Here is a 22,111-nt window from a genome sequence, read left to right on the forward strand (position 1 = left end):
AACAGTTTTTGCACCATCAATCTTAAAACAAACTAGAATATCAGTGATGTATTGACTTTGAGTTAGAAATAGACCAGCAGGCGTTGGAACCACCTTAATGCCCAAAAAATGATGTAAGGGGCCAAGATCTTTGAGAGCAAACCGAGCCACAGCGTAACAAGAACTGTGATAGCTCCAAGTACCAAGCCCTAGGTGCCTGCTTAAGGCTGTATAGAGCTTTTGTCAGCTTGCAAACATGGGACGAAAACGAGGGATCTACAAAACCCTGTGGCTGCTCATTGAACACATGTCCCATGAAGGAACGCATTATTGATATCTAATTAGCGCAAAGTCCAGCGGTTACTCAAGGCAACAGTCAAAACCACACGGATGGTCACTGGTTTCATAACCGGGCTATATGTTTCAAAATAATCCCGGCTAGCAGTTTACAAGAACCCTTTAGCGACAAGCCGTGTTTGTACCGATCAACCGACCTATCCGGTTTGTGTTTGACACGATAGACCCACTTGTAGCCAATCGGGATCGCTGCTCCGCGGGGAACCAATTGCCAAGTTTTGTTACGCTGCAGCGCTTCAAACTCCTCATCCATCGCTTTCCTCCACCAAGCGTCTTTAAGAGCCTGGGCGACGGTAGAAGGTTCTAAAGTGGGAGGCAAGGAATGTGACGTGACTTGGTTAATGACATAATCAAAATACCTAGGATTAGGACGACGCTCCCGGGAAGAACGACGAAGATTATTCAGCGATTGAGAAGTTTCAGAGGTGGTGACGGGCTGTGAGTCATGCATGTTGGCCAGTTTCTGGAATAGTGGGGGACGACGAACTGGACGCAGTTGACGATGTTGGAACTGGAGTTGGAACCGGTGTTGGAACTGGTATTGGAATTGGAGTTGGAACACCCACCAGCGCAGGTTGCGGGTAGCCAGCTGCGTTAGAGCTCAGCGCGGGTGATTGTGCAGCTGGGGGAATGATCTCTACCTGTGTAGACAAAGGGGATGATTTGAACAAAATATTGCATAATTCTGAACCATGTGAATCAGACGGTAAGTTGTTAGACGATTTTTGTAAATCGTTATAAGGAAATACATGGGGCACAAATCTAACATGCCTAGATACATAAATACGATTAGAACCAGGATCCAGCCATTTATAACCCGATTGAGTGCTTGAGTAGCCAAGAAAGACGCATGGGCGTGACTTTGGTTGAAGTTTCTTGGTGTTGTAGGGGCGCAACCACGGGAAACACAGGCAGCCAAAGGGTTGTAACTTATCATAGTTAGGCAACTGATGGAACAAAACATAAACCGGAGATTGATTACCTAAAACCGGTGTTGGAAGCCGGTTAATGAGATAGGCGGCTGTCTGAAAGGCGAAGGTCCAGTACGAGGACGGCAAGGACGCGGTTTGAAGAAGAGACAAGCCGATTTCGACGACATGCCTGTCCCGTCGCTCTGTGAAACCATTATGCTCAGGAGTGTGTGGTGGGGTAATGAAATGAGAAATATCATGATCATTTAGAAATGGTACAAGTTTTATAAATTCTTCCCCATTGTCTGAGTAAATGGAAATAATCGAAAGGTTAAAAAAATTTCCACTAATTTTTTGAACTGAGTAAATATGGAAAACACATCCGACTTACGCTTCATGGGGTATAGCCAAATGTATTTTGAAAAATGATCTACAATGATTACATAATAGTGGAATTCATCAATAGATTTTTCAGTTGGCCCCCACACATCAGTATAGATTAATTGCATGGGTTTAGTACTAACTATGGTATTTTTTACGAAGGGCAATTTATGGCTTTTATGCATATTACAGGGCGATCAATAGAATTGTCGCAAAGACGACATAGAAACTGGAACATTACAACGTTGTAACACAAGTTGCAACACCTAATTAGACAGATGGCCAAGCTGTTAGTGCCACTAAGACAGACTCGACAACTGCGTAGCATGTACTGATGGGTGAGAAGCGACTGGACCATAGTAGACACCATTATTGTTCACTCCCCGCAATAGAGAAATCCCCGTTCGAAGATCCTTGACAACAAAATGGGAATAAAAAAATTCAACAGACACGCGATTAGTCTTGCATAGTTGGGATACAGAAACCAAGTTAGTGTGCAACTGAGGAACACGCAAGACATTTTCTAAGGTAAGAACAGAAGACGGAGTAGGGATAACAGACCGACCAATATGAGATATTTGTAGGGAATTACCGTCACCCAGGCAAATTTCATCAGGACCACTATACTCGGAGAGTGTCTGTAGTTACGTAACACTAGGGATGGCGTGATATGATGCTCCACTATGAAACAGCCAGGGTGGAGATGCCTGTGCAGAATGGGTTGTAGGGGACGTAGACGTCTGGGTGGTGACAACGTTATGTTCCTTTAGGAACCTAGCCAGCTTGCGACACACCTTTCTTTCATGACCTGTAAAGTTACAAAATTTGCATATAACAGTAAGTCGATTAGTCCCCCATTGTTGCCAAGCCGAACGGTTGGTGCCGGAATTAGCAGTATTGTTGCGAGACTTCCGACTATAGTTCGATTACTGGTTATTCCGGGGAAATGAGGTTTGCTAAGTGGCATTAGTTGTTGCCAACAGGTGTGTATCATCAGCGGCCTTTAACTGGCGTTCACGGTCAGTTAGAACATCCGCCAGCCCACCCAACGAGATGGGCGTTTCACGAATGCAGACTGCAGAGGTAATGGAGTTGTACTCTTCTCCAAGCTGAGTCAATATATACATGATCAAATCTTCATCAGTTACTGGACACTGAGCTAGAGCAAGGTCATCAGCAATGGCTCGCATGTCACTGAGGTACGCCGTAATGGACCGAGAACCTTTGGGTTTGTGGTGAGATTTGCCTTGAGGGCAATGATGCATCATCGAGAGAAACTAGCGTAACTGGCAATGAGACGTTGCCATGCATCACGGGCTGTTGTGGCCGAGGAGATGACCTGCTGGATTGTGTCAGTACAACTTCCAAGAAGTGCGATAACAATAGTTTGGTCTTGACGATACCAAACTAAATGATTCGGGTTGGCGACAGTGTTAGCAGGATCAGTGAACTTGGCTGGTTCCTTAGTGGAACCGTCAACGTATCCTAGGAGATTAAGTCCAACAAGAATAGCGTGAACTTGTCGGCGCCACACTGCGAAATTCGTAGGAGTGAGTTCAATGGGTAAGTGTGTGGGAGCATGTTGCTGAATGACTTCAGTGGTGGCTATAGTAGTAGCAGAGGTAGTGGACGCCATTGATCAAGAAGGAAGCAAGGAAATAGAAAGATGAGGGAAAACAATGATAATTCTTTCATAGGAGATTTAGGCTCTGGATACCATGTTAAGATTACGAACTGGTAAATACTATTGATGAAACACAAATAGCTATAAATAGTTGTACAAATGAGAGAAGGTAGCTGGGAGTTGTAACAACTAGTCTAATAGCTATTCTACAGGAGCTAAATTAGAACAAAATACATAAACAAAATATATCAGCCACACATGTCTTTAACATAGATAATTGTTTATTATAGTTTTAATGTTATCTAAAATGTTAACGGGTTATAAGTAACTATTTGTTTATAATCTGTGTATTATTTTTTTTAACAATGTTAAACATGTTTATAATATGTGCATTAAATATAATGTACTTTATGTTAATGTTAAATTGATCCAAATATCATTTTGATATTTTGTTTATATTTTGTCTATTATTGTTGATTATTGTGATTGGAATATTTAATGTTCTGAAAATTTAGAATGATAATGATTTTAAACTATAGAGACTTTGTAGGTTTAATAACAAACTATAGACCCTTAGTACTTAAAAAAAAAAAAAAAAAAAAAAAAAAAAAAAAAAAAAAAAAAAAAAAAAAACTAACTGTGGACCTTTACAATTTGTCTTTTTAAATATGTTTGTATGGTAGGGTGTGAATTAAGTGTACCGTGTGGGATGAGCATGTAGCAAAGGTTTTGATGTCTTATAACTTTATTATTGATGGGCCCTAATTGTGCCTTAAATTTGAGAAATTCTAATTCCATAGAATTGCAATACCTCAAACCAAACTTTGAAATTTTTAACTTATTGGAATTAAACAAGAAAGGAATTGCAATTCATCTCTACCAGACATTGCATCATGCCCTCAAAGAGGAACAAGGATGTTGTGATTAATAAAGACACAAAATAGGAAATTTGGTTGTGTTTTGTGTGCCTTGTTATGAGATGGTAAGAACTTTTTTTTGGGTAGTGGTATGCTATTTGTTATTGCTAATTTGACAGTGTATCATTTTGGTACCCACTATGGTTACTGTTATGGTTTTTGGGTGTTAGTACTGGTGTTGTAACAGCTATGCTGGATAATTTTGTTTTTATGGATTTTGACAGATTAATGACCCTATATTTGTCTGTTTGGATGTTGTCTTGCATTTGTTGAAATATACAAATTGTTATTGTCGTATTGAATTATATGTGTTTTATCAATGATTTAGTCCATCCTTATTAATGTTTAAGGTATGTTAATACTAGGGTTATTTCTTACCCGTGATTAATTTCTTGATTGATAAGTGTCAAAGATGTTATGTTTATGTGGGGTAATTTTTGAGGCATATTGTGCTATAATTAGAGTCCTTTGAGCCTATTAGGAATAACTTATTTTGATTAAAATTAGGAACAAAGACTAATTGTGGTTACATTTGTGAAATACAAGAAAATAATGTCATTTCAAGGGCATTTCGGTGACAGTTTGGTATTTTAATCATGTATTGAGCTAGGAGTGTCCAATTTAAATGATTCAAGTGGCATTGCAACCAAGGCCGGTTTATAGATTTTTGTGGTCCCGTTCTTGTAAATAAATGAGGCCCTACAAAAAGCGCAATCTTTAAAACCAATACCGTAGTTTTTTCTAATAATAATAATAAGGTGGTAGAATGTTTATGTGCGCAAAGAGAAAGACAAAAGACATTTTATTGAATAAATTACAATTATAACAATAATAATAAAAATAATAATAATGTTGTACGCAAAGAATAAAAAAAGGCAAATGATAAAAAAAATGGAAGATGTGCGCAAGGTTGGAGCAAACAAGGTTCAAACCTTCAACCTCGAAGATGAAACATCATAGAAACACATTTCTACCTTTTTTCCATGGAGTCTTTTAAGATTATTTGCCAATTTTATTTTGTTTTAATGTCTTAACTAGCTAGGTAAAATTTAAATATTGGGCCCTCTAAAATTTGAGGCCATGTGTTGTTGCACAGTCCGAAATCCAGCCCTAATTGCAACGGCAACTCAAAGGGCTACAATTTTCTTGAAGACCACAAAGGCTAATTCGGACATCTTCAGGGCCTTGCATGAGCATAATCACGAGCGTGGAAATGGCCATGTTGAGAAAGGCAAAAAGTTGCATGAACTGATCCACACACATGAAAGAGCTCGTGAAAAAAGTTATGTAAATCAGCATTAATGAAGGATCGAAGGCTATATATATGCCTAAGGGATGTAGAGAGTATAGAGTTCAATTAAACTTCCATTTTGCAGAGATATTTTAATTTGTACTTTAAATCTTAGAACTCTCACTAGGGTTAGATTTCAACTTGACACATTGTATCTACTTCCTTGAGGGAGATTCAAGATCAATGGATGAAGATTCAGACTAGATGATCTCTACTCTAATCTTTACTTGCTTTCAATTGTATTACTTGTGATTAATTATGTGTTCATTCATCTTTCACCCTAGTTATGCATATGTGACAATTTGTGGCTAGAATTCTAAGAATTGGATTAAGCTTGCCTTGTGATGATGTATAAATGGCTTGAGTTGCTTAGAGGAATTGAGATAATATGATTGATGGATAAGTATCTTTGTTGGGTGTGGACGTTGGGTAGACTCTTGTGTAGTGATGGCCACACTATGTAAGAGATCTTGAAAGTGTGCAGTTGCCAAGGAATTGGGACTGCATGCTAGCCTCTCCACTTGAAATTCCCACCTCACACCGGAAGGTGGAGCTCGGAAGAAGGCTTGGACAAAAGGTATTCGATAAAATGTCTTGAGTAAATAAAGTTGCTACACAAGTAGAACTCGAATTACTCAACATGTCTTCCAAGGATTACAATTCAATGCATTGTGTCAATTCCCACTTTATACTCTTCATTGCATCTAAACAAGGAAAGCTTGATCCAATCCCCTCCATTCCCCTTGATTTTACTTGCTTGTGTTCATGCTAGTTTACTTGCTTTATCTTTTACTTGTTCTTGCAACTTTGTTACTTGATGATCAACTTCCTAGCTTTGAGACCTAGCTTATTGGTGCCTCTCCACCCTTGTGCTTAGTCACACACTATTCACTCCTATTTATCATCCGTGACATACTACATCCCGGGGAAGCCACCTTCACCAACCTTCTTTCTACCCCACGCATATTACGGTTGTCAAAATAGTGTTGTTGCTGGGGATGGCAACGGGTGTTAATTAGGGTGATATATTGGTTGACATGAGCATGTGTTTTGGCAAAGGAGACTAGGTCAGCTCTTTCCTTTACTTACATTTGATTTTTGTTGTTTCAATTACTTTCATGGCTTACTTTCCTTGCATTTACTTTCTTTATTGCAATTGCATTGTGTTTTTCCATTTGGTTGTTTGCTCTGCATTCATTTTTATTTTCAAATGTTATCAAAACAAGAATACATTGCATTGTGTTTTTCATTTGGGTGTTTGTCTTGCATTTCATTTCATTTTAGTGCTTATTACCGGTGCTTATCTTTTGAGTACTCACAACTCACACGCAACTACTTTTAGGTGCATACAATTGCTTATTTTGTGATTGTAGGAATGGTTTGAAAAGTATTCTAGGTACGAAGGTGGAGGATATGATGAGGTCCATCGTATGATTCTTACCCACCTCTAGAGGAGGAATACCACATGCCATCACATCCTCACCCTCGAAGAACCTATTCTTACAACCCTTACCCGCCACACCATCACTACTCCTCACACATCCATATGTTCATGAGCACTAACACTATCTTCCCCCCCCCCCCCCCCCCCTCTCCAAACCATCATTATCCTTCACATTCGTCATATGTTCATGACCAATACAACTATCCATTTTACCCAAATTCTTACCACCAACAAGAAAGATTTTCTTCCTCCTACTCAAGTGCTCCTCACTACACTAAACCTTACCACTATTACCCCCCCCCCCCCCCCCCCCTACACTCAACACTTTCATATGCAAGATTGGCAAGTAGAAGGTTGGGGGCAACCACAACAAGATCATGGATGGGAGCCTCAAGAGACTTTTGAAGACAAGGTGTTGAGGCTCATGCAAGAACTCAAGCAAAACGTGGAAAACTTTAGACAAGAATTGAAGCACGACCTCCACTAAGAGATTACTACATGATAAGTACTATTTTTATATTTAATTTAGGTTGATTATTATAATAAATTAGTTTTATTTATTTAACATTATATTTATTTTTGAACTTTATTTTATGTTTTGTACTAATATGTTAATTATTCAATAATTAAGTTTAATGGTTATGTGGCACACACTTTCTTCTTTCGTTTTTGTCAAACAAGTGTGGGATGAATCACGGATCTTATCATTCTCTCGGGATGACAAATTGGAGAAGCTTCATGTTATTAGTTTAGAGAAATAGATTTGTGTGAGTTTGAGGTAGTGTCACGAAATATGTCATGGTTGTAGCAACAAGGCAAACAAACAATTAAAACAATTAATTAAACAATGGAATAAAAGTAGGGTTGAATTGCTAGCTTTGTTCACGATACAATTAGGATCATTAGCCATAGGTGCGTGAATGTGTCTATGCTCGAATCTAGGGAACGTGCTTATGTCCTTTCATTCTTCAACTACTAGGACTTGCCATAATAGACAATAGAACTGCCATTTTGGGCTCTTAAAGTCTTTATGACCTTTACTCAAATACCTTGCCTACAAATCCTTCCTAACATAGATCATTAGGCTAGGAAATGTCAAGGATAGAAGCTTCACACTTAGCACAACCCTAGGAGGTGGCCTAGCTCCTAGGATGCAATACAAAACAATCCACAACAACTAGATTTTCAAAGCATAGCAACATTCACCTCCTAATATAAGAATTAAGTCACATTGACATCATGAATCAAAACATCACAATTCAAACCCTAGCTAAACTAGTCACACATAGCCATAAGAAAATGAAATTGCAACTATGAAATCAAACAAACAATTGAAAATGCTAAACTAAAGAGTTTACCAAATTGAAATACAATTGTTGATCTCTTGAATTTGAAGAGTGTCAATCTCCTCCTTCAATTGATCTTCACTAAGCTAGAGAGAAGGTAGAGCTAGGAATTGAAATGTTTCTCACTCTAAAATCTGAAATCTAACTTCTAAAAAACTAAAAGAACTCCAAGAACTCTCTATTCTAATCTACTTTAGTCACTTAAATAGCTTCCTCCCATAAGTGACGTTCCAATGCGCGCCCAACACCCGGCCAACGTGCGTTGGCTGGTCACTTAACCGTTCTGCACGTTTGTCTAACGCACATTGGGCGTGCATTGATGTTTCTGTTTCATCTCAACACACGTGCAACGTGCGTTGCTCCTTCTCAGCTTGGCTCCGGAATGTTTCCTCGTCTTGCTTTGCTCTGGAATGTGCCACCATGCCTTCTTTTAGCTCAAATCTTCCTACAATTCATAAAAACACAAAGTGCGGTGGTAATTTAAAGCATAATACACAATATAGCTTAGATGACTCAAAAATGGTGCACAAAGGATCATAATTAAGCTCAAATCACACCCCTAATAGACCTTAAAGCTAAGTGTCTTTGGCACTTATCATTATGATTAAATACTTTGGGTTACTAGGATTGTATAAGAGAATAAGAGATGGGCTTAGTTATTACTTGGTTTAGTTGGCCCAACTAAGTCTTTAATTGTTTTATATTTTCAGCAACCCAAAACTTTGTTTAACATAATTGTCCATTCTTATTTTGTTTCTTTAGCTCTATACGTACACTTCAGCAGAATCGGCGATAATAGAGGCGAGACAGCTTTTACGAACTTCGTCCATGAATTGCTGCGAGTTAAAGATTTCGTCCGCGATCTGTTGCGATGAAGGATTCCATGATCGAATGATTTTTGCGAAAGGCGAGACAACTTCTATGAACTTCATCTACGAACTGCTGCAACCGATCGGCAACCACGAATACTCCGTCTACAACTATGAACAACCGAAGTCAAATTGAAGCAGAGAGCAACTATAGCCTGCTTTGTTAATCTTCTATGGTTAGGAAAATTAATATTATTTATTTTTCAAATTTTATGTGGTTGAGGAGATTGAATTTTTTTGTGAATGTGAGAAAAAGTAGGATGATTTTGAGCAAATTAGGGAGCCTAAACTAGTATAAATAAGGCCGAATTTTTCAGTAGAGCACAATCAGTTTTCATAGAATAATTTTATTTAGTTTGTAAGCACTCCCTGCAATGTACTGCTAAATTCTAATTTTTCAATTCAAGGCTTATTGATATTTGATTCTTCAAGACCAGTGAGATTTATTTAGCTTAATTTATCTTTACTTCTTATTATTTATTTACATGTCTTCTATTATCTTGATATTACAGCTTTGATTAATTGTACAAAAGGATCCGTTGTTCAATTTTCAATCCAGTAAATTGCCATTTAGAATGCTTGAATCCGTAATTGTTTAAGTGTTCTAAACCTTAGAGGTAAAATAATATAGTTGATTACAAAAGAGATTTTCAATCTATGTTATGAAGATGTATAATCTAGTTTAAATGAACCGAGCTTGCAAGTTTGTTGGCTAGAATTGGTAGTCTTTCTAATTTTTTTTAATGCTGTTAGTAAATTAAATCCTAAGAGCTTGTTTAGGATTGTTTATTAGCTAGGAAAGTAATCAAAGAACATGTTTTGATTACTGACAAAGTAAGGAGAGATAGGTTGTTAGAGCTTGTTAATAACCATAACCAATTTGGTAAGAGTAAGTAATTTTGTCTTGAAAATCGATGAACTATCTTGTTAGAATTAAATTGATATTATGTCTTGGGTTGGATACTAGTTGCTATTGATTATTATTATTATTTGATATTTGATGCTATTTGCCATTTTATTGTTGTTATTTAAGTTTCAATTCTTGTCTCATTCTTGTTCAAGTCTTTTGTTAAAAATAAGTCTAACCAATCTCTCTGGGTACGACCTTACTCATCACTATTGCAATTAATAAGAGTGGTAATTTATTATTTGTTGGATTCGACACTCACCAAATTTTTGGCGCCGTTGTCGGGGATTGGTGTCAAATACATTTATTTTTATGCCACGTTCCTCTCGTACAGGTCAGTTGCAATACGATCCTGAGATCTAAAAGACTGCTAAAAGGTTGAGGAAGGGGACTAAATTGCGCAAAAATCAAGTCATTTAATCAACATCTCTTCAATTAAATACCACAATTGAATCAACTGCCTCTTGTTGCGATTTCGAAGTAGAGCAAGCAATGGCTGAAGAACAAAGGACTTTAAGGGAGCTTTCTGCACCAAATGTGAATCAACAATCACTTTGTATTCAACATCCTGCCTTAGAGGTTGGGTTTGAATTAAGGTCAGGTTTGATTCAATTACTTCTGGCCTTTCGTGGCCTCGAGAATGAAGATCCTCACAAGCATCTAAAAGAGTTCCACGTGGTGTGTTCAAGCTTGAAATCGCAAGGAGTGATGGAGTAGCAGATTAAATTGCGTGTTTTCCCATTCTCATTAGCCGATAGAGCAAATGATTGGTTATTTTACCTTTCTTTAGGCTTAATAACCACATGGAATGAAATGGTAAGATTGTTTCTTGAAAAGTTTTTTCCAGCATCACGAGCTGCCAACATTAGAAGAGAAATATGTGGCATCCAGCAAAGAGACATAGAGACTCTCAACGAGTACTGGGAACGCTTCAAGCAACTGTGTGCAAGTTGCCCCCAACATGGAGTTTCTGAACAACTCCTCATTCAATACTTCTACGAAGGATTGCTTCCCATGGAGAGAAAGATGATGGATACAGCTAGTGGAGGTGTTATAGTGAACAAAACTCCTCGTGAAGCTTGAGAACAAATTGTCTTCCCTTGAAAACAAATTGTCTCAATTAACTACTCTTGTTCTACAGTTGGTTGTAGGAAATGTGCAACAAGTAAAAACTTGTGGGATTTGTGCTGTTACTAGCCATCCAACTAATATGTGCCCGACGCTTGAATACAACACTTGTGAGGATGTCAATGCGGTTGGGGGATTTCTGGGACCACCCCAAAGGAATTATAATCCCTAAATACATACAACCCAGGATGGAGGGATCATCCGAATTTCAGCTATAAAGCACGCCCACAATGTCAACAATATCAGCCTATTCCACAACAACAAGTTTCATCTTCACAACAGTCATCTTCTAATTCAGGTATGTCATTGGAAGATATTGTTAAGTCACTTGCTACTAACAAACAACAATTTCAGCAAGAAACAAGAACAAGTATTCAACACTTGGAAAGTCAGATGAGCCAGCTAGCATCTACCGTGGGTAGATTGGAGTCTCAAGGTAAATTGTCATCTGAAACTGTGGTGAACCCAAAGCAAAATGTAAGTGAAACTACATTGAAAAGTGGAAAAGAGCTGTTAGAACCTACTCAAGTGAGAAAAACACCCAATCAAGATGAGGGAATGGAAAAAGAAGTTTCTCAGCCTCAAAATGATCAAAAACTTATTGGAGAGCACCCGAAGGCTTTGGTAATTCCTCCACCTTTTCCTAGTAGATTGGCAAAATTCAAGAAGGCTGAAGAAGAAAAATAAATTATTGAGACATTTTGAAAGGTTGAGGTAAATATTCCTTTACTTGATGATATTAAACAAATTTCTCGGTATGCTAAATTTCTCGAGTTGTGCACCAATAAAAGAAAATTGTCTTCTTTTTTTTTTTCGAAACAAAACAAAATAAAAACAAAACAAAACAAAAAAAAGAGCAAAGAAATCAATTATAAAAGAATAAAAATACGAAAAGAAAAAAAAAAAGAAATGAAAAGAAGGGAAAACACATTGAAAAAGGAGACGGAAGCTAGCAAAGAGAAAAAGAAAGAAAAAGAATTATTATCATTTTTTATTTTATTATTATTAATTAATGTTGAATAAAGTATGGATTGTTTATGGTCTTATGGGAATGAGATAGTTAATTTGGTTGGAGTTAAACTATCAAAATAACAAGAGAGATTTGGTTCATTTGAGCTTTATTTTGGTTATGTTCATTCAATTTTTGCTCCTCTAACTTTGAAGGCTTTTTGAACTATTTCATAAATATTTCCTATCTTTTCCCTAAGCCCCATTACAATCTTGGAGAAAGTCCTTATGATTTAGTCATTCATGTTATCTTGTAGTAGAGAATGAGAAAATATGCAAGCCTATGGTAGAACATTTCTATAGGAATTGATTTGAGTGAAATTCACACACCCTTCAAACACTTGTGAGTGATGAGTGATATACCAGGGCTTGATTATTTAGTTTACTTCATTTTTTTAATAAACTGCTAGTTAATTATTTATAATGTGTTTGAGATCAATGTTCATGAAGTGTAATGCGCTTTTATATATTTATGTTTTTCTTGAATAATGTTTTTGCTTGAGGACAAGCAAAATGATTAGTGTGAGAATTTTGATAAGTACTATTTTGATAATTAATTTAGGTTGATTATAATAAGAAATTAGTTTTATTTATTTAACATTATTTTTATTTTTGAATTTTATTTTATGTTTTATACTAATATGTTAATTATTCAAGAATTAAGTTTAATGGTTATGATTAAACATTTGTGGTTATTAGGATTGTATAAGTGAATAAATGATATCTTAGTTATTACTTGGTTTAGTTGGCCCAACTATGTCTTTAATTTTTATTATTTTCAGCATCTCAAAACTTTGTTTAACATAATTGTCCATTCTTATTTTGTTTCTTTAGCTCTGTACGTGGACTTCAACAGAATCGGCGACAACAGAGGCGAGACAGCTTCTACGGACTTCGTCCTCGACTACATTGAGGCAAAACGCAATTAAAGATTTGGAGAACCAAGTTGCTAAGGCCAAAAAGGTATTTGAAAGCTTTGAGGAATCATGTCCACTTGAATCTTAATTTGAATGTGTGGATGATTGTGGGAATGATACCAATTGTAAAGAGCATGAATTAAATGAGTTGTTTCTAGATACTAATTGTGTTGTTAATTGCAATGTTGATAATTGTGTTATTGACTGTGTTGATAAGTGTGTTAATGATATGATTTAAAGGATTGGGGAAGTTTTGGAAGTTGAGGATGGATTGAAAGGGGATGCATTAGAAATGGATATTGGGGAGAGGATTGAAGGAGAATTGAAAAAAGATGTCCTTGTAAAGAAAATATGTGAAAAAACAATTCGAAGATAAGGACATAGAAGACATAGTTGTTGAGGAGGTCAAGGAAGAACATAAAGGAGAATATCATGAGGTCAAAGAAGGAAAAGAGGAGGTTGATGAAGAAGAAAGGAATGAAGAAAAGACAAGGAATGTGGAAAGAGAAAGCCTATTCCAAGAAGTGGAACAAGGTCTAACCTTTGGAAATGATATGCTACGTTTGAGCTTAGTTGAATTTGTCAATGCAATGCATTTGAGGATTTACTTGGAAGAGAAGGTGGATAGGGAGAAAGAACTCATCCCAATCCAAGTGTGTATGGATGATTGATAAGTGCCATGCATCTTTCTATGGGTCATTTTGGGGTTGCTTTGTGCTTAATTGGAGTTCTTCGTGCTTGATTTGGATGGAAAATGACATAAAATGGTTTAATTGAGGTATAAGGACTAATGAGTGCATTTGAGTGTTTTGAAAGATTTTGAGCTAAAGTGGAAGCATTTGGAACTAAAAAATGAACCACAAAGCACTTAAAAATGCACCACACGCTAGCACTTAAAAATGCACCATCAAAATATACACGGTGCAAGAAATTACGAAATTGCCACCGCGTAATTTCTCTTCTTCATCGATTTCCAGCTGTTTGATCTTAGCTTATCCTACGGTTCTAATATATCTGCATAACTGCACGGGAGACTATGACTGCATGTGATCAAGGATATATATATATATATATATATATATATATATATATATATATATATATATATATATATATATATATATATATATATAAAATCAAAAAATTAATTATTTTTGTAAAGAATTTCAGCTACCCGTGTTTAATTGTAATTATACTAATATTAGTATATTTATTAGCTTAATTAACACAAAATTATTAGTCAATTGTATTAATACTTGTGCAATTAATTTCTTAATTACCATAAAAATTATTAGGTAATTATACTGATATTATGCAATTATACTTTTATACCTTCAGTATAAAGAAATATATAGATAGAAATTACCATAAAACTACCATAGTAATTACACGAAGAATATGAATGATAATTTATTTTGTTCTCATAGAATTATACTTTAAGTATATAAAAATATATATATATATAGATTATCAAAAAATTAATTGTAATAATTATTAAAAAAAAATCCAACGGTCCATGTTTAATTGTAATTATACTATTATTATGGTAATTATTAGCTTAATTACCATAATAATGTTTAGTCCATTATACTAATATTCATATAATTATTAGGTTAATTACCATAATAATTATTTGATTCTATATAGTAATAGTTTGAGAGGTAGTTTGAGAGGGAAGTTGTAAAAGCGAGATTTTGTTTTTATTAATAATATATATTATTATATAGGAAAAATTGTAGTTTATGCCCTCACAAATATATCAATTATCAATGTCATTCCTAAATTATTAGTGATGTAAATGTTGTCCTTCAATTTTTCAAAACGTAACATATATTGATCTTCCCCTAATAGAAAGAAAGAGAAACCGTGGAAGGAGAATAAATGAAGAAAGAAAAATAGAGGAAAAAAATATGATCGTTGAACAGGAAAAACGTGTAACCACATTTACACTACTAATAATTCAAGAGAAGAATAATATATATAAAGATTGAGGAGCAATATTACACCATTTATAATTCAAACTAGTATTTTATATGCGCGATGCGCAAAAAATATATGGCCAATATTAAAATTAAATATTAAAATTATAGTTATATTAATTTTTTTAAAATAATAGTGTGTATATATATATATATATATATATATATATATATATATATATATATATATATATATAATTGTATAATTCATATTACTATTATTGAGTTAAGAATTATAGAAATAATAAATTACTAAATATATCTATGGTAATATTTTAATTAAAACTTAAATGAATTCAAATTTACCAGTGAAGGATGTAAGAAAAAATATTGTATATGCATGTACACGGTAATAATAATATGAAAAGATAACAGAAGTTATAATAGCAAAAATATTTTTTTAAAAAAATTATTTAATACAACATTTGTAGCATATAGTACAAAAAAATTTAACAAAAAAAATGAACATAAACTAGGGATATAACCTGAATTGAAATTTATAATGTTTTTAGATTAGAAATGACATGACATATTTGTAAGAGGTTTAAATTACCATCTGTATTACAGCAATTACTACTCCACATAAAGACAGCCCAACCTAAAAAGAGGCCACTTATCCCATCCGTTTTCAGCTCTGCCTGCCGTTTGTCAGCCTCAACGGTCCAATTATCTTTCTCTCTCTTCTTCCCAATCCCTAAATCCCCCAACTCCACCTCAACATCACACCAAAACCCTCTTCTTTCTACTGTTGTTGCTTTCTTTCCCTCGTTAATTCCACCCACATATGCACAGTGATGGACCCACTTCCACCACCCCCGCCGCCGATGGAAGCCGTGGAACCGCCGTCTCTCGCCGCTGCTCGCATAGCTCAGGTTGCTACCCCCATCCCTGTCCTCTTGCCCACCCATAACCATCCTCCTTACTCTGAGGTTTGTTTGTTTCTTTCTGCTCCGTCATGGCTCTTCTGTTCTGTTGCTAAATAAATAAGAAATGTTTTGTTTTGTTTTGTTTTGTGTGGAGATTTTAATTTACTGGGTTTGTTTGGGTTTTGCAGATGATAACGGCGGCCATAACGGCGTTAAAGGAGAAGGATGGGTCGAGTAGACAAGCTATAGCTAAGTATATAGAGCGAGTCTACTCGGACCTTCCGCCCAATCACTCGGCCTTGTTGACTCAGCACCTTAAGCGGTTGAAGAACTCCGGTGAGCTTGTTATGGTGAAGCACTCTTATGCGCTCCCTAGATCTCTGACTCAGTCGCAGCCCGACCCCGCTGGAAATGCTCTCAGCCCGAAAAGGAGGCCCGGTCGGCCTCCCAAGCCCAATCTTGAGCAGCCGGAGTTCCAGTTTCAGCCGGAGGATTCTATGGGCCAGTTCCAGCTTCAACACCCGCCTCAGCTCCATTTCCACCAACCATCTATGCCTCAGTTCCAGCCCTTTGTTGTTCCGGAGGTCCAGAACAGTGCCGGGATTGGGCCGGAATCTGTGTTTGCTTCTCTTGGGTTGGTGGATGCGCCTCCGGGTACTCCTCCTCCTCAGCCAACTGCTTCCCCTCCGGCGACTAAGAGGCGCCCCGGTCGTCCAAAGAGGGTCATTTCTGAAGACAAAGGCCCTGCAGCAGCTCCGCTAGGAGTGACAACCGTGTCTGGAAGGCCAAGAGGCCGCCCCAAGAAAAACATTTCTACTGCAACAGGGAAGCCTAGAGGACGACCCAAGGCGAGTGCTACTACAATTGCTATGAAGCTTGGGAGGCCACGAGGACGGCCCGCCAAGAATGCTCAGCTTGACAGTGCCGGCGGGTTGGTGATTGTGCCAATTACTGACAATGATGCCCTTCCTGGGAATAATGCTGCTGCCTCAAATGGGGTAGTCCCAATGCCTAAAAGGCGAGGAAGGCCTCCTAGGAAATATGCAGATGATCTGCTACCAGCACCAAAGCCAAGAGGACGACCTCCAAGGTCTAGTGCTCATGGGGTCAAGAAGCCCAGAAAGCTTAGCGGAAAGCCACTTGGACGACCCAGAAAGGTAAAACAGTTTCAATTTTGCTGATAATTGTTTATGATTGATTTTAAGTTGATGCGTTATGCTGCACAGTTCTCTGCATGCCTTGAAAGTTCATATTTTGATGTTTGTGTTACAGTGTTCAATTCTTGATCCATTATAAATTGATGCAATATTCACAGTTATCACTCATTTCAAAGTTGATATTTTGATTGACCTTAACATATCATATTTACTATTCCAATTTTGTTATAACATTTAAATCTAACTCGTGTGTTTAATAAATTTTTGATATAGTTTGTGTACTTTTAAAATTTAGGCGATTTTTGTGGTGTCGAATTGTTGGATGGTAAATATAATTATGGCACGATAAAGTTTTTCACTAACTGAACCGGATAGCTGAAATGAGATGTATGGAGTAATATTCAAATAACAAGACATTAAGGATTTCTTTGCACCAAGAATATGCTAAGTGAACTCCCGTGTAAGATGCTTCTATAGATTCCAGTTTATGGAATGCTGAAACGATGGTCAACCAAATTCCATGGTAACTAGTTGATTGCATTAACTAACAAGAACGTTTTGGAATTAGATACAATTTTATGTAAAAATCCTTGGGTGGGAAAAAAGTTTAGGAGGTAAATTTAAGGGGAAAAATGTAGTAAAACTCATTACATAACTCGAAAGTTTATATAAAAATGTTGCTGGGTTGACTGACTGCAATATGAGTAAAGATTAGGAGAGATGAAAATTATATAAAGGCAATAAAGCTAGAAAAAGATCACATTTTTTTTTTTGTTACACTAATAGCTTAGGCTTTTAGTTGAGATGAAGTACATGCTTCAATTTGGTATCAGAGCCTTTTAGTTTAGATGGAGCACATGCTTCAATATAGGGGGTAGTTCAGCTCCTTTGATTTGGTACCAGGTTGTTAGTAAAAAGGAAAAATAGTTATTGTCAGTAGCTTAACTAGGAGTTTCAGTGAGAGAGGACCAAATAGTTGAGGTTTAGGTTAGGTCAATTGTTAGCATATCTAAATCCCAATTGTTGGATCTGGTTTGTTTTTATTGAATTTAAATTTAAATATGATACAATTTAATAATTTCATATTTGGGCTCAAATTAGTTTATAAAAGAAATATATATTACTTTAGAAAATTAACAAATTATAAATTTATAATGACAAAATTTATACATATTTCGTAATATTAAATTACATAGCATGCACTTATGTTATTTATTACCCAATATTACATCCAACTTCATTTTTAAAGTACTAAAAAATTATAAGAAAAGTTTAGTGTATTCAATTATTTTTTGTTAGTTAATTAAAATTTGAATAAACTAATTTTCTAAATACGATGCATAATTGAATTAAAGAAGCAAAACTAGATTGATATTCATTTAAAATAAAAAAATTAGAATCTAGAATAATAAATCTGTAAATCTCTTAATTCAATTTTGAAAAATAAGGAACCCCTTATTCATCAATTGTTATCATGTAAAGCTTTGATATTTGTCCAAAATAAAACCGCAGTAGATTATTGTTAGAAAATAGATTGTGAATAATTTTTTTCTCATGTTAAAAATTAGACCATAAAGAATGCTAATATAATCTATTTTATGAATATACCTGGAGTTGGAATTAATTCTTTGTTAGATCTGTTATTTGAAACTCTAATTGTGTTTATCTTCTAAGTTCTTGAAAGGTACATATATGATAGGCAAATTCTCCTATGAGACCATCTCACGGATGAGATCCGTGAGAAGGGTCGGATTTTTGATAAGTATTACATTTTCCCATATATGTATTACATTTTTCATTATAAATAATTCTTCAACTCTTAATATTACATTTTGATTTAAAAGTATTATATTTTTCATCAAAAGTATCACATTTTTCGTCATTATTACACTTTCTCTCATAAGTAACAATTAAACAATTTATCTATAATTAGTATTACATTTTTTCTCATAAGTAACTATTCAACCTTAAATATTATACTTTTTTTGAAAGTATTACATTTTTCCTTATAAGTATTACACTTTTCCTTATAAGTAACAAACTTGATTAGTATTATATTTTCCAGCATAAGTATTACATTTTTATTATGACCCGATCCGTCTCACAAATAAGGATATGTGAGACGGTCTCACAGAAGACTCACTCTATATAATAGGGGAAGACATTTTAACATTTAAGGTTTTAACACTAAATCTTTTCTAGATGACTTAGAAAATTTCTTTATCATATATTAGTAAAATTTACTCCCATTTATTATAGATTTAGAATCATTTTGTGTTCCTAAGGTTTTAATCCTATTATTTCTTGTTTGAAAAAAGAATCCTATTATTTCTATATGACTATATGATGTAGAGGAGGTTTGTCTTTTTATTAAAGGCTCTTTTACTCTAAAGTAGAAGACTAGAAGTAGATTGTCAGTAAGCGGTAGTTAAATTTTATCTGGAGTTTGACTTTTCATTAAAGGCTCTATAACATTGAAGTAGATTGTCTGTAACAAAATTTAATTGGCAGTGGAGCCTGAGCCTACTTTGAGCTAATGTAACTTAGTTGATCTAGAACCCTCAAGATGAGCTTGAAGCTGTTGAGTCTAAGATAGATGCTTTCTTGTCTGCATGTTTTCTTAAGTTTATGCTTTATGAAAAGTAGAATATATTGCATCTCATCTGAGTAATTTTGTTTTTATCCTTAATGATTTAGCTTTGTCATGATTCCATCCATAATGTTTGTACCGTGTTAATTCATCAATGTCTCGATTAAGATTTTAAGTGGTCTCATTTCACTCGAGGAAGGAAATTGATAGAAATTTATTTTGCTTTTAGTTACCATATTGATGTGAAAATTAGCAGCCGTCTTTCCTTTCCACTCCCTTTGAGTGCTTAATATTGCTTTGGTGTTGTAATCTTTTCACATCTTACTTTTCTCTTTCTCATTGCAACTGCTTTGATAATTTTCTGGCTTTTTGTAATTCAACCATCAAAGTTCAAATTTTCTCATTTGTTTTGTATGTTTCAAAATTTTGGGTTTCAGATTGCAGTATTCGCAGCACCCAATGCTCCTGATTCCCAACACTTAACTTTACAGGATCTACAGGGAAAACTCGAACAGCTTGTAAGTCAAATACCAGGAAACGTTTTTAATTACGCATCTACTTATGTCCATTATTGTTGAGTTATCTTTTCTCCTAGAGAGCATATTTGCCAAGGTGGAGATTTGTTGTGTTTGTCTCATATAGGGATTAGATGCCTATAAATATATCGGTCGTATCCCTAAGGGTTGTGTCACCACTATCACCATGTGAATATAAGAATAGTTTCACTCCCGTGGACATAGGCACATGCCGAACCACGTAAATCTTGTCTTTTTTACCTTTCTGCCATTATTATTGTTTCTATTTCTTGTTAATCTCAACAATTATTATTATTATTAATATATGCACATTGGTTATTTGGCAGAAATCAAGAATAAAGGAAACTGCGAGTGTTCTAAGACCATGCCTGAACAGTGAAACGGCAATGGCAGCGTTGCAGGATCTGGAAGAGTTTGCAGCAAATGGTGTAAATCCAGTCCAACCCCCAACCCCCGTACCCGTTTAAGAAGAGAAGCTAAGAAAGATGTAGGAACTTGGATGGAGGTCGGTTAGCATTGACATTGTTTAAATTATTGTGGTATTTGCAGAGAGAGGAGGGAGAGATATGGAAGATTTAGCTTAGCTAATTTGTTAATAAAGGTGCTTAGAATTGAAGGCTTAGTTTGTATCTTTTAGTGACTGTCACCTGGAACTGGAACTGGAACTTGTAATGTGTAGGTTCAAATTGAAATTGCTCTCTTTTGTGTATGTACCATGTTGTGTCCATTGTTGTGTTTTGTTAAAGAATATCCTCAGATTTGAGACTATATATCAAGAGCAGATTTAGTCTTGTTTTGACTATGAACCTTAGATTCATAGAGTTTGTAATTGATTTGGCGTGGTTTGAAGGTCAAGACTATTATCCTCAACAATATTAATTATATTTTTAGAAGTATTTTTTTATTGATTTCGGTTGAATGAAAAAGAGGAATTATATTTATTCAAAAAAAAAAAAAAAGAGGAATTATGTTTAAAAATTAATAATAAATTACTGAGAAAATTTTACTTTTGATTTTTCAGTTATATTTGCGGTATTAAGGGTGGGTTTGGAAACCCGAAAAATAATTTCTTGTTTCTTGTGTTTGGATGTGCTTGGAAAATCAAGTCAACAGAAATCATTTTCCATTGACTTTGTAAATAGGCTTGTTTGGGAGGAAAATGACTTCCCTTCTTTTTTTGGAGAAGTCATTTTCCAACTTTTACACCAACACCACTACCACCACCAACACCACACCATCACCACTATCTCACTACCACAATTACCAATACCGCCGCCGCCACCCCCTCCACCATCACCACCATCATACAACCGCAACCACCACCATTTAATAAAGGAAATGATTTGCAATTTTTTCTAAAGAGTGAATCCCAACTAGGTCCTCCAAGTATAGTGCCGTCATGTTTACTCCAAAACTTTTAACCTAAATTTTCAAATTAATCTCACATAATCTTTCTACTTTTATGTCAACCATTAAATTTTAATCAATTTTGGTCCTTTCAGAAGGATTTAAAATTTAAAAGTTAAAAATCACAAATAATTAACTTTAAAATTTAAGGATTATATTTAAAAATTAGAATTAAACGTATCAAAATTATAATTAGAGAACCTCAAATGATATTAACTTTTCTCTTAAATTAATATTCCTTATAGAGAAAATTTTAATTTTGGTCATATGACTATAAGGGCATTGTCAATTTCAGCACCTGACTTTCAAAAGTGTCAATTTAGTATCTTGACTATGTAATTTTTGTCAATTTTGGTCACTCTGGTCGAATTGATAGTCAAATTTGGTCGGAAAAATTTAATCAAACATTTAGTCTATAATCTGAGGGGCAAAATCTTCTTTTGATCCTTTCTATACTAAATGTTGGATTAAATTTTTCCGGCCAAATTTGACCATCA

The 22,111-nt window shown here is 35.2% G+C and overlaps 1 protein-coding gene across 2 annotated transcripts; it reads left to right on the top strand.

The window, feature by feature from the left end:
• Nucleotides 1-1,866: 1,866 nt before the first annotated feature.
• Nucleotides 1,867-21,010, top strand: LOC109150246 (protein VASP homolog). Of its 2 annotated transcripts, XM_019298167.1 has the most exons (6): nt 1,867-1,872; nt 4,716-4,718; nt 15,783-15,987; nt 16,113-17,081; nt 20,109-20,189; nt 20,534-21,010. In XM_019298167.1, the coding sequence occupies exons 3-6, from the start codon at nt 15,853-15,855 to the stop codon at nt 20,672-20,674; spliced, it is 1,326 nt and encodes a 441-aa protein (XP_019153712.1). In that variant the 5' UTR covers nt 1,867-1,872; nt 4,716-4,718; nt 15,783-15,852; the 3' UTR covers nt 20,675-21,010. The 2 variants fall into 2 exon arrangements, with proteins under 2 accessions (XP_019153712.1, XP_019153711.1); XM_019298166.1 differs by lacking the exons at nt 1,867-1,872; nt 4,716-4,718 and having other exon boundaries at nt 15,636-15,987.
• The last annotated feature ends 1,101 nt before the right edge of the window (nt 21,011-22,111 follow it).

This window comes from Ipomoea nil, unplaced genomic scaffold (genome assembly GCF_001879475.1).
Source record: "Ipomoea nil cultivar Tokyo-kokei standard unplaced genomic scaffold, Asagao_1.1 scaffold2219, whole genome shotgun sequence".
NCBI lineage: Eukaryota > Viridiplantae > Streptophyta > Magnoliopsida > Solanales > Convolvulaceae > Ipomoea > Ipomoea nil.

What these genes read in the sequence shown, in the direction of transcription:
- LOC109150246 (XM_019298167.1), top strand. Translation starts at nt 15,853, where the DNA reads ATGGACCCACTTCCACCACCCCCGCCGCCGATGGAAGCCGTGGAACCG. An exon ending in ACCATCCTCCTTACTCTGAG is followed by an intron (nt 15,988 to 16,112) that starts GTTTGTTTGTTT and finishes TGGGTTTTGCAG; the next exon opens with ATGATAACGGCGGCCATAAC. An exon ending in CACTTGGACGACCCAGAAAG is followed by an intron (nt 17,082 to 20,108) that starts GTAAAACAGTTT and finishes TTTGGGTTTCAG; the next exon opens with ATTGCAGTATTCGCAGCACC.